The sequence below is a fragment of the Hippocampus comes genome, unplaced genomic scaffold (genome assembly GCF_001891065.2).
Source record: "Hippocampus comes isolate QL1 unplaced genomic scaffold, H_comes_QL1_v1.1 scaffold6, whole genome shotgun sequence".
NCBI lineage: Eukaryota > Metazoa > Chordata > Actinopteri > Syngnathiformes > Syngnathidae > Hippocampus > Hippocampus comes.
This window is the reverse complement of record NW_017805833.1, coordinates 68,760-80,650: the sequence shown is the minus strand read 5'-3', so window position 1 is coordinate 80,650 and position 11,891 is coordinate 68,760. Positions and strand designations below refer to the sequence as shown.

Here is an 11,891-nt window from a genome sequence, read left to right as displayed (position 1 = left end):
CCCCCCCCCACCACCACACCTTGACGTTGTACATACCTAACAAGCAGAATGAAGGAGGAAGCACGCCGAAAAACAGCAGACACTGTAATAACACTGAATTTATTCATAGGGCATTATGTTTTTCTTTTTGTTGGATTTGTCTTCTCCTTCTGTTCCGTGTCAGGTTCGCTGTGACGTCACTGCAGGTATTGAGATGACGTGTGCCAACTATTTTGAGGGAGGATAAGAAATTGTAAATAGGAGTCGGGGTCAAGTAGCTACGGCGTCAACTTAGTGTCACAGAGTGCTTTTTGTTTGGAAGGCAAGACGAGAGAAGGGACGATTCAGGACTTTTTCCATGATCCACAGATATTTTTCTACAAATTTAAAGATCCAGATGATTCTATACACTGTTGAATAACATTGTAAAGGTGTAACAGATGCTGTATATCATATCATGTTTTCTGAAGTCGTAAAGCTTTACTGTATGATCTGTTTTGAAGTAGTGCTTATTCTTTTTTTTTTTTTCTTTTTTTTTTTTTTTTAATATTATTGTGATGGAAGCCTGGACAGCAGCACTGGTCACCCTATTCAGGAAAAACTCAAAAAAAAAAAACAAAAACAAAAAAAAAAGAAAAGAAAAAAAGAGACAGAAAGAAACACCTCAAGATGTTTTTGTAATAATATTAATACTTTTAGAATATATCTTATGAAGTGGGTTTTTTGTAAGGAATCACTTTTTTTCCCCCCCTTACGCAGCGGTGCTGTACGCATAGCACACACTCGGTAGTCGTTACACACCTAAATACAGCACAATACACATCTTCTTCACTTTGCTTGTGTGTGTCCTTTTGATTTAGTTCGGTCATTTCCTCGCTCTGTTTCCAAGTTCAACATTTCAATGTAACACACACACACACACAGACGCACACACACACAAAAGAGGAAGCAAAAAGCCAAATAGTGATGTAGTTGTCCACCTTTATTTGCTCCATTCATGTCTCTCTTCATCCCCTCCTGTAGCTTCCTCTACAGTTTAGACTGACAACCAAATGACCCGGGGAGAGATCTTCAGCCCTCCCTTACAACTTTGGAAAGCTTTAAGATGCTTGTTGAGGCTTTATGTTATGTTTCTTCTTTTTTTTTTTTTTTTATATATACCTTATCATCAACAACGTGGAAGTAATAACGCTTTTCCCCACTGCTTAGAGTGTGTGTGCTGTGCATGACTGTAAAAGGGACGGTTCACCTCCCCCCTCCCACCCCCATTTCTCAGCACTTCCGTCACTCCCCAGATGCTATTTTCCTCCATTTTTTTTTCATTTGTTTCTTCATGTATCATCGCTTTCTTTATATCTTTCTATTTACTAAACGTATCATGTTTGTTCTCAGCACTGTAAGACAGCCCCCCTCCCCCTTCTACAACATTGAAAAGCAATATCACTGTATGAAACGTTCACAATGTATTTGTTATGATTGACATTTTGATTCATTCATCATCATTATTATTATTCACATGCACCCTAGGTGTGATAATTGAAGTAAATCTCTTTTATACAAATACTATAAGTGTGCTGTGGAGGTTTGTTGTTCAAGTATTCTCAGAGAAAAAGAAAAATGAGGTTACTTTTCAAGATGTTAGACTGTTTATGTCAATGACAGCCCTCCCGCAGGTGAGTGCCTTCCGAATAAGACAAGTTACAAATCCAGATGGTTGATGTGGAAAAAATTACCTTTTCTAATCCTCCCCAGGTCGCTATGCGGAGCTTCAGGGGGAGTTTTCTGCAGCAGTGCGGATCAGCGCCGAGCAGAAGGAGCTCATCCTGAGGCTGGAGCATGACCTGAGTACCATCCAGGCCATGTCCTCCCTTCCCCGACCCGGTGCCGAGGGCGCCGAAGTCATCAACATCCCCGAGCCCATCAAAGAGGCCACCGCTATGTTTGCCGGTACGTTTGTATGCGCGGTTGCTCCTCACTCACGATCATCACGATCTGAAGAGCAGTGACACCCCAACCACTTGATCCGGTTTGCATCTTCTAAATGACAATGAGGGCCAGCTAACGTTCTGATGCAGTTGTCAGTGATGAATCATAAACCATTAGCAGTGACACATTTAACTCATTCACTCCCAAAGACGTTTTTAAACGTCTTTTCAAACTTGGTCCAGAATTGGCTGGTACTGAATGAGTAAATTGCCGCGTAATAAACTCTGAAGTGGCTTCATTTTGAAGCAGCAGCATCGGCCAGACGGTATATTTGAAATCTCCATCGTCCAAAAGTCAGAAAAATGAAGGTTGTACTACCTGCTTTCTACAGTACCAAGGGAGTCAATGTTTATTTATGGAAACGATTTCTAAAAAAGGCTTCACTTTGTCTAAAGGTTCTGCTGCATGTGTTTTTAAAGACTTCTCTTGTTTTTGTTAGATTCCGGAATGAGCGTCCATGCCGAGCTGCCTCAAGGTCAGATGGACTCTCTGCTCTCCATCATCTCCAGCCAAAGGGAGAGGTTCCGCTCCCGCAACCAGGAACTGGAAGCCGTGAGTCCCCGTCTCACACTCACACGCACACTCACACATGCCTCACACACTACCTGTGACCTCTGACCGCTCGTTCCAGGAGAGCCGCTCCATGCAGCAGACCATGCAGGCCCTGCAGAACGAGCTGGACAGCCTGCGCGCAGACAACATTAAACTCTATGAGAAGATCAAGTTCCTACAGAGCTACGCTGGCAGAGTATGGCTCTCTTTGTTTTTGTCGCGAGAGCGTGTGTGGGCGAGTCATGATCTGATGTCACACGATTCCTTATGTGTGTGCTGCAGGCGGGAGGCAGTGATGACACAGTCATGCGTTACTCTTCCCAATACGAAGAGAGGCTGGACCCGTTTGCTTCCTTCAGTAAGAAGGTACAAAACGGACAACACATGACAGCATCCCACAATAGAGCCTGGCAGTTGCAGGTTTTTTCTCTCTCTCTCTCTCTCTCTCTCTCTCTCCTTCTCTTCCCCTCTCTCTCTCTGTCCTCTCTCTCTCTCTTTCTCCCTCCTCCCTCTCTCTCTTTCCTCTCTCTCTCTCTCTCTCTCTCTCTCTCTCAGAAAATTGAACTCAATCAAAGTGTTCCGCTATAAAATATAGTATATTTCTGTATATTGAATCTTCTTTATTGGAGAGGTATATTTATCGTTCGACATTTACAGAAACCTACTGACGCTTTCATTCATACTGTTCGATGACGACAAGAAACTCATTCCATCATACCCTCTCAAACTCAGTCGTCTCATCCTGAATCGTACTCCCACTGAATTGAATCGCTCTCCGGGAATATGAATTGCGACGCTTGGATCGAGATGAGTGTCCAAGCGTCTTCTGTTGGACAGATGCTCACCACAAAACTGGCATTTGAACAGGAGGAATGACAGTATATGACTATTTAGTAAATTCTCAGAATCACATTTTTAATCCACCAAACATGCTCAAATATAGAATTGGAATCGGTATTGTCAGTATGAAATCAATCTACAACAACGTAGAAAAGCTTCAATTGACCTTGGAAGAGCTTGAAAAAGTGTATGAAGTCCCATAACTCCCTTTTCGTTTTGTATTGTTCAGTTTCAAACGATGCGCTCATGTGTCTGCTGTGATTTCTGTCAACAGGAGCGTCAGCGTCGCTACTTGAGCCTCAGCCCCTGGGATAAAGCAACTCTGAGCCTGGTACAAGTGCTCACTCACTCACACACTCACTTACTCACTCACAATGCCAACTTGGTTTTCTCATGTCACTCCAGGGTCGTGTGATCCTTTCCAATAAGATGGCACGCACTGTGGCCTTCTTCTACACCCTGTTCCTGCATTGTCTGGTCTTCTTGGTACGTCAGACAAGTTGAACTATCTCCACTCCATTCCGAAAATAATAATTTATACAATGAGAACATCTTGCCTGCGATTAACTTTGTTTCAGGTGCTGTACAAGACAGCTTGGAGCGAGAGCATTGGCAGAGACTGCTCCGCTTTCTGTGCTAAAAAGTGAGATGGAACGCCAAGACATCGACACACTTTTTAATAGAAATCCGTCATTAATGTTTTAACCGATTTAGATTTATAGGTTTATATGTGTTTAGGTTTTTTTTTTTTTTTGCTTGGATATACTATTTGAATTTGTACATAAACCTTTTAAGACACTGACTATCTTACATTTTTGTTTTGTTTTTTCAATCGACTGATTTTTGCGAGTATTTTTTAATGAATCATTGTGCACAATGATTAATCCTCAATTTATTGGTCTCTATCTCTCAGGTACTCGGACCACTTGCATCGTTTCCATGAGAACGACCAAAATCTCTAAGGTGGTGATGTCATTGCTCCACTTATCCTTGGGATGAATTTGCTTCATTTCAGGCTCCCGGTGAAGGAGATTTGCTTATGTTGTTGCAGTTAGCTGAAGCGTCCACTGTAGGGCAGTGTAGCTTTGCATTTTCCTCTTTTCCTTATCTTTATAGCTTAAGTTGCAGTCAATAGACGGGGATCAAAGAGATCTTGATTGATGAGCATAGTTATCATAGTGTATTTCATTTGTGGGTTTTGGGGAGTCATTTATGGAGCTTTAATCCACCAAAGTGACAACAATCTTGAGTGCTTGTCGGTTTACACACACACACACACACACACACACACACACACACACACACAAACAAATATCTATCTATCTATATATAATGTGTGTGTGTGTATATATATGTATGGTTGTGTTGTATCAGGACAAAATTGGCTTATAGTAGTCACCTAATTGGATTGGAATACAGGTGGAGCACTTCATCTCCTCCGTGTCATGAAATGCTTTATGGATTTTCAGTGCACAAATCACCTCGGTACTGTTGATTACTGGTAGAATTTAAAAATCAATGATAATCTCCTTCAAGATTGAAGAAACTGGTATGACGGTAGAATTTAATCATCTTTCGATGGGTAGTAAATGCATGATAGTTACTGAAGCTTCTCTGTATTGCACCTTACTCTAATAAAGGCTATGCACGCAAGTTTTGGAATCAAGATGAATGTTTTTAATGGTGTTGCTATTATATTAGGGATACAGATGCGTTGACAAATGCAGTAGAACACCTCCATTCATAACAATTGTTCCCATCGGAGGTAATAGAAATGGTAAGAATCGTCCGCAAAACCTTTGCTGAATGTGCAAGCTGTTTAAGTAATGATGAAAGTGTAAAAATTAAGCACCAGCCAGGATGACCAATACAAATACATGGATAAAGGGAAAATACATTTAAAATAAAAAAATAAGTCGACTTGGAGGGGACGGTTGCCAGTTTTGGTCGAAAACACTCTTGAGGTCGTATAGTATTTTCCAATATGAATGAAAGCATTTTCACTGAAGGATGCAGCGCTTTGTATACAACAGTGTGGGTGTGAAAGCCTTTTCGCTCACGGTATAGCACGATGTACACTACACTGCACATAGAAGCGTTTTCAGTCATGGATGCAGTGCTTCAGACATTGCACTGCATGTAGCACGATAGCACTGCCGCCCTCTTGCATCCTTTCACAAGCCCCTCTCTAAAATATTTACGGCCTAATGGCTTTATGATATTTTGTAGGGCAGTGGAGGGGTCACCACTTCTTCACGCCGAAGAGTAGACCGCTCGGTTGCAGTGTCGTGTTTAGTTCCAAATGCTACATGGAAGTGCTTAAGTCATCGCTGCACTGAGGAACAATGGAGTCTTTTACTCTTTGTCTCCTGGCCTGAAGTTTCATTTGTCATGCAGAAGGCAGTAAAGTCCTGTTTTTATTATGAATATGAATTATTTAGTAGATTTGACGCGCACGCTTCTCTGTTCGCTCACAGCTTCTCTCCTACTCGGGTTTGAATTATACAGGACATGTGTGGATTTGTCATTGCTGTCCAATGAAAAGTTTTGGTTTTCTATACATCCAAAACACGTGAAATTTGGATTTTGACATGAGACGATTTGTTATTGCTGTTTGTTGTTGGTTTTTTTTTGTGTGTGGTCTTCGTGTTTCATTACATATTGTTCAATTGTGTTTTTAGCTTTTTTGTTTTTCGTTTTTTTGTTTTTCTTTGTATTTATTTTTAACTTTGTGTTGTTTTTGGGGATTTTTTTTTTAGCTTTTTGCTTGTTTTCTTTCTTTATTTTAAGTTTTATTTTTTTATTTTTATTTTTTTTATTTAGCTTTTTGCCTTTGTTTTTATTTTGTCGTGTTTCATTTTGGTTTTATATTTTATTCTATTTGTTCACTTTATTGTTTTTGGATTGTTGTTTTTTTTATGTCTTCCTATTTGTTTTTTGATGTATTTTCTTTCTCTTTGTGTCTTAGATTTTCAGTTTACTTTTCTTTATTTCTGTGGTCTTCTGTGACATCTTATTTTCAATGGCGGACGCAGCGCTATGGACAAATGATTTTCTGCTTGCGATTTGTGCTTTCCTTTGGCAGGCAACCCCCTATTCCATCCAATGGCTCCATTGTACTAAGTTGCCAGAAAATCTCCATTCATTTATTCATTCATTCATTCATGTTTTTTTCTTCTTTTAGTGGCTGGAAAGCTCAACCCAGTCTGAGCTGAGGACTGTTGCATGGATACGATTGTGCGTGTGTGTGTATTCATTCATTTGATTCTGCACTCGGTCCTCTCAATAACATTTCATCTTCCAAACTATTCCTCCTCTTCTTCCATCTTTCTCTTTCTTTCCTCCCACAGCAAACACCCCCTCCCACTCCCCCACCCCACATGGCTGTTGCCATGGAAACAGAGCTCCTCTGTCAGGTGGCTCCTTGTTGTTGCTCTGTGATTTGCTCTGACATGGCGTCTCGCTGAATCACTCAAGTCACGTGCTTCGGAGATCAGCCGCCGCCCCCAGCCCCCCACCCCAACCCGAATTGGGAATACAGAGCGGGTTATACCGCCCCAGACTCCTCACCCTTAAAAACAATTGGCTTTTTATTACCAAGTCCATACATATTCTCAACATTCGGCCCTGGTGGGGATTAATGACCAGACAATCATATTAGTGCAATAACGATGCTCCATCGTTATCAAGTTGCAGTTTGAAATATTATTAGATTCCAATTCACTGCACGTTCCTCACGTGTAAGATTTGCCTTGCGAGGTGCTCTCCCTCCTTTCACTGTTCCTGGTGTTGATGTGCTGTTTTGGGCCGAGCTCAGTGAAGTTCATGTGACCTCACTGCAGGCATCGGGCATCATCATAGAGCAAGGGAGTGGGAGGGTGCCATATATACTGTAATGTATGAGTACACATGGGTGTTAGCAGCAACTCCTAACATAACAATAAGGCACCCAAGGATCAATGGGGGTATTCGAGGATCAATGTAGAACGGAGAGAGAGAGCGAGACAGAGAGACAGAAGGGTTTATTACTGTACAGTATGTACATGCAGTCTGACCGTACAAGGGTCACACCAACAACAACATAACGACTCAACATAATACGGCACCAGAGAATCAATGAAAGACGTTTGGTTGCAAATTCCCCCCCTTGTAGGACTTACAAAGGTTATCTAATGTACTATGCATATACTATTTGAATACACATGTCAGCAACCACATAACGTGAGCTAGCAATGATTATTGTAACTCCTAACATGAAGATAAACCACCCGAAAATCAACAGCGCTAACATGTATGTGAAACATAGCATGATAATGATGGCACTCTTCATTTGGCCGTGCGGTGATACGTTCATGTTCACTTCAACAAAGATATGGTCGAGTATATATTTAGACACTTGGTTAGGCTGCTTATAAGCAGTTGTGTTGATCTCAAAAGCTAAATAGACCTGAACTGTACTTGGACAGGGATTCTTTCATGAACCAAAAGTACAGGAACATCTGAAAACATTGGTCAACAGCAAATTGTAATCAGAGATGGCTTTATGTATCCCTGAACGTTCTGTCTATGATTTCAAAAACATCACGTTTTTGAGATGTTTTGACCGATACAATTTATGTGCAATACAGATTTTACCACCTTTCAGAAAAAAATCCACCCGTTGTCGAATCTAACAATTAATTCATAAATAATACGAAATATATTACAGTAATCCCCCGCCGCTTCGCGCTTAATGCTCCGCAGAGTTTTCCAAAATGCAGTGGTACCTCTACTTACGTAACATCTCTTCATACGAAATTTTCAAGTTACGAAACACCTCAACAGGAAAGTATTGCCTCTGGTTACGAAAGAAATTTCAAGATACGAAAGGTAAAAATACGTATGGGCTGCTACTCGCAGTTCCGTGTTTCCTGAACGCAACACACTTATAGCTGCTCTGCCTTTGGTTACTACCGAGCGTCATCCTGGCATCCCATTGGCTAAGATGGACCGCTACCGTGTGTTTCTGTGTGTGTAGATAGATAAATATATAGATATGTGTCAATGCAGTGTCCTCGTCTTTCGCCCCTTCGGGCCATGAGGCGTTCCGATAGTTTTACGTAAATGTGAATCACCCAGAAAAAGTGTTCACCGGTCGGGCGATCGCTCACTATGCTGATGTTTGCCTTGGACATTTTCGAAGGTAGTTGGTTTCCTACGGTTCGTTGTAATGAAGGCATTTTCACTGTTTTGTGGGAAAAATCTGGTCATTAACATGAAGTTTACATTAATAAGATGTTCGTTGTAAGCAAAATTGGCGAATGGAAAATGAAAATCGGGACTTCGAAATGGGAACTTTATGGGGTGAAAACGTAAACGGGGTACGTTGAAAAGAGGTTCGACTGTAGCTGGAAAAATGGGTGTGACTTGGGCCACCATCTTTCTTTTGCGGACACGTTTGAGCCGTGAAGGCATATCGAATTAAAGCCTCCGGTGGCGAGATTATATCCCACCGGGTCACTGTGGGGCTTTTCCATGTAATACGATAGGGCACTCTAAAGTGGCCATGTCAGCTCGTAGCCCATGTCCACAACTGGCTTTCAAGTCAGACTTAGCAAAAAAAAACGAAAAAGAAAATCCCCCTCTCCTTGCCATACAAAAAAAAAAAAAACGAAAAGAAAATCCCCCTCTCCTTGCCATATCATCTTTATCTGCATGGACTCACGGCCAATAACGAGGCACTCTAAAGCAGCCACTTCAGTGAAGAAAAGTTGCTTTTTCAGAGTGGAGTCTTTCACGCTGCACTTAAATATAGGGGACAAAAAGTCACTGAAATAATAAGAATAATACAGTATAAAAGGAAGTGCACCGAGGTTGTCTAAAAATTGAACCATAAATGTTTAAAAACAATTCTTAAATATGAAATGGTAATATTGAACTTACAAGTTAGATACAACTGAACCAGATGTAGCCCATGATTCTTACCTCTTGACTTACCTCGTGATTTCGCACCTCTAATAGTACGTGCACCTCACTTGGAGAATCTCCAAGCTAGAATTTGACTCGTGTCGATGTCTCCTCTCCGGCAGGAAGTGCGCAAGGATCAATAGGAGGCGAGGGTCTCAAGAGAGAGGCACGTTGCAATTACCCCCTGCCCTGCCCACTTATCGCTTTGTGATTTTCATTCAGCAGTGTTTTCCACCTCACAATTATTATATCTGGTTCGCGGTTAGACTGTATGCGTTGCAATTACCCCCTGCCCTGCCCACTTATCGCTTTCATTAAGCAGTGTTTTCCACCTCACAATTATCATATCTGGTTCGCGGTTAGACTGTATGCTTTTATGTATTTGCAATATTTGGATGCTGATTGACTGGTAGTGATCATAATCATGAGACAGGTAGAGCTCAGTTTCAACCCCGCTCCATTCCCCGGGGCCCTCTTAAGATTCCGTTTTTTGCCAAGTCACTGGAGAGTTACAGACACTATGAACATATATATTTATATTTTAAAAGCTTCTATTTTAATTTAGAAAATAGTACAGAACACCATATATAAACCAACATAGAATACCGTCTTTGTGCAATGTAAACATCCAATTTTACCCTATTAATTCTTGTTTTATTTCATGTTTGAGGGATATAATTTCAAGTGTGCAAGAAGTGACATACAATCAGTGGTAAAAAGAGAATATTGTCCCTCACAACTTGTAAAAAGTCATGTTCTTGACCTCATTATGTCTAAGGTGTGTTCTCTGAAATACAAATAATTCCAGAAGTTCTGGCAACCACTGTTTGTATTTTAAAAAAAAACATAAATGAGAACACAAGCTCTAAGTTCTGTATTTTCACGAGCAAAAGGTGCACTTGAAAGTCTTAGATTTTCTCCAAAATTCACAGTCAGGGGTACTTTAAAAATATATATTAAATCGGATAATAATGCATTCCATGAACGAAATACAAATAATTCCAGAAGTTCTGGCAACCACTCTGTGTATTTAAAAAATATATATAAATCAGAACACAAGCTCTAAGTTCTATATTTTCACGAGCAAAAGGCGCACTTGAAGGTCTTGGATTTTCTCCAAAATGGACAGTCAGGGGTATTTTAAAAATATACATTAAATAGGATAATGCATTCATTGAATTGATCAATGTTTCAGTGGGTTCGATGCACGCTGTTGTCATAGTTATGAATGAAATCCACCCCATATATCAGCGGAGCGCAGAATCTGTTTTCCTGCGCCTTGCTCAAATCCACTAAAATCGCGTTACACTATCTGCGCCACAACTTAGTCTTGGTTTGAAGTGGTCTAAAGTCTAGTCTACATTCTGTCACCAAATTGTCATGTAGTGTACGCCCTCTGTACGCCGAACGCCCTGTGAGGCATAGCGCGGTCTGTCAAATTCCCAAACACGGTAAACTAGACTTTGCCTAACATGAAAATGAAGATACGCCAATCTATGAAAATAGGGCCCTGGTATTAGTCAATAGTTGGCTCACCAGCAGCACAACCCGTCTTCTGCTTGACCAGGTCATTGTGACGTGGCCCTGGGTTCCCCGTCGTGAAATGCCCACAGTCAATCCTCTCAGAGGGGATTAGCGATAAAGACACGCGTATGCTGGAAGCTCTGGGCCAAGTACTCAGAAGTAAACATCAACACGCCATTTTATGCACTTTTCTTTAAAGATGCTGGATTGTGAATTCAGAGATTTATTTCGAAATACTTAAATACATTACAGTGCTGAGAATGTGCAAACGCCAAGAAATAAATAGTACTGAACTGTGATGAGACTTTGTTTTGTTTTTATTATTTTAGGGTATTTGTTGCATTTGTGTTAATAATTTGTTTCAACTATCTTTGTTTTTGTGTGACTGATTTTCACTTTGGTCAGCTGAGTGGCGTGAGATTTCAGCGCATTCACCTGAAGAGAACTTCATGATTTTGAAGTCTCTCTTTATGTATTCATTTATTTATTTAAATCTGTCAAATTTCATAGAGCTGTTAACACTTTTCTATGTAGTGTGTCAAATGTAACAGAAATTAAATTTACCTTTCAAGGTACTTTAAGACTTTTAAGAGCCTTTTATATCGGGAAAAAATGTACAGTCGTTGAAAGCAAGATGTTGCAAATTTGATGGGCAAAGGAATAGTTTAATATAGTATAATGCATTCATGTATGCGATTCTATTTGTGTGACTGTATAAAAAAGTATTAGAAGGATTTGTATTTGTTAATATCAAGAATTAGTACCTAATTTACGCTCAGACACACACAAAAGGGCGCGGCTCCCCTTTTCGGGCACTCATTGGTTGTTTAATAAATGTGTGACAGGCGCGCACACAAGTCCACACACAAACAAAACACTCATACACTTGCTCATGGAAGAACGTTTTGAATAAGTTAGCTAAAACACTGAAAATGCTTTTACTTTCAAAATAAAACCATAGTCATATACAGAACCAGAACGTTCATAAAGAATTATAACAGATCAGTCTAACTCAATCAAACTTAATAATCTATATCATTCAAATAATATTTTTAATGACAAAG

General features: G+C 40.4%; 1 protein-coding gene across 1 annotated transcript in view; it reads left to right on the top strand.

The window, feature by feature from the left end:
• The window catches only part of cux1b (cut-like homeobox 1b), a 96,775-nt gene extending 91,765 nt beyond the window's left edge, over nt 1-5,010 (top strand). Inside the window, exons 15-22 of the mRNA XM_019887637.1 lie at nt 1,732-1,926; nt 2,405-2,517; nt 2,597-2,713; nt 2,800-2,883; nt 3,632-3,688; nt 3,763-3,843; nt 3,936-4,000; nt 4,271-5,010. Of these exons, the coding sequence (XP_019743196.1) occupies nt 1,732-1,926; nt 2,405-2,517; nt 2,597-2,713; nt 2,800-2,883; nt 3,632-3,688; nt 3,763-3,843; nt 3,936-4,000; nt 4,271-4,319 (761 nt within the window). The 3' untranslated portion in view covers nt 4,320-5,010. The remainder of the gene's footprint in view (nt 1-1,731; nt 1,927-2,404; nt 2,518-2,596; nt 2,714-2,799; nt 2,884-3,631; nt 3,689-3,762; nt 3,844-3,935; nt 4,001-4,270) is intronic.
• Nucleotides 5,011-11,891: the final 6,881 nt, after the last annotated feature.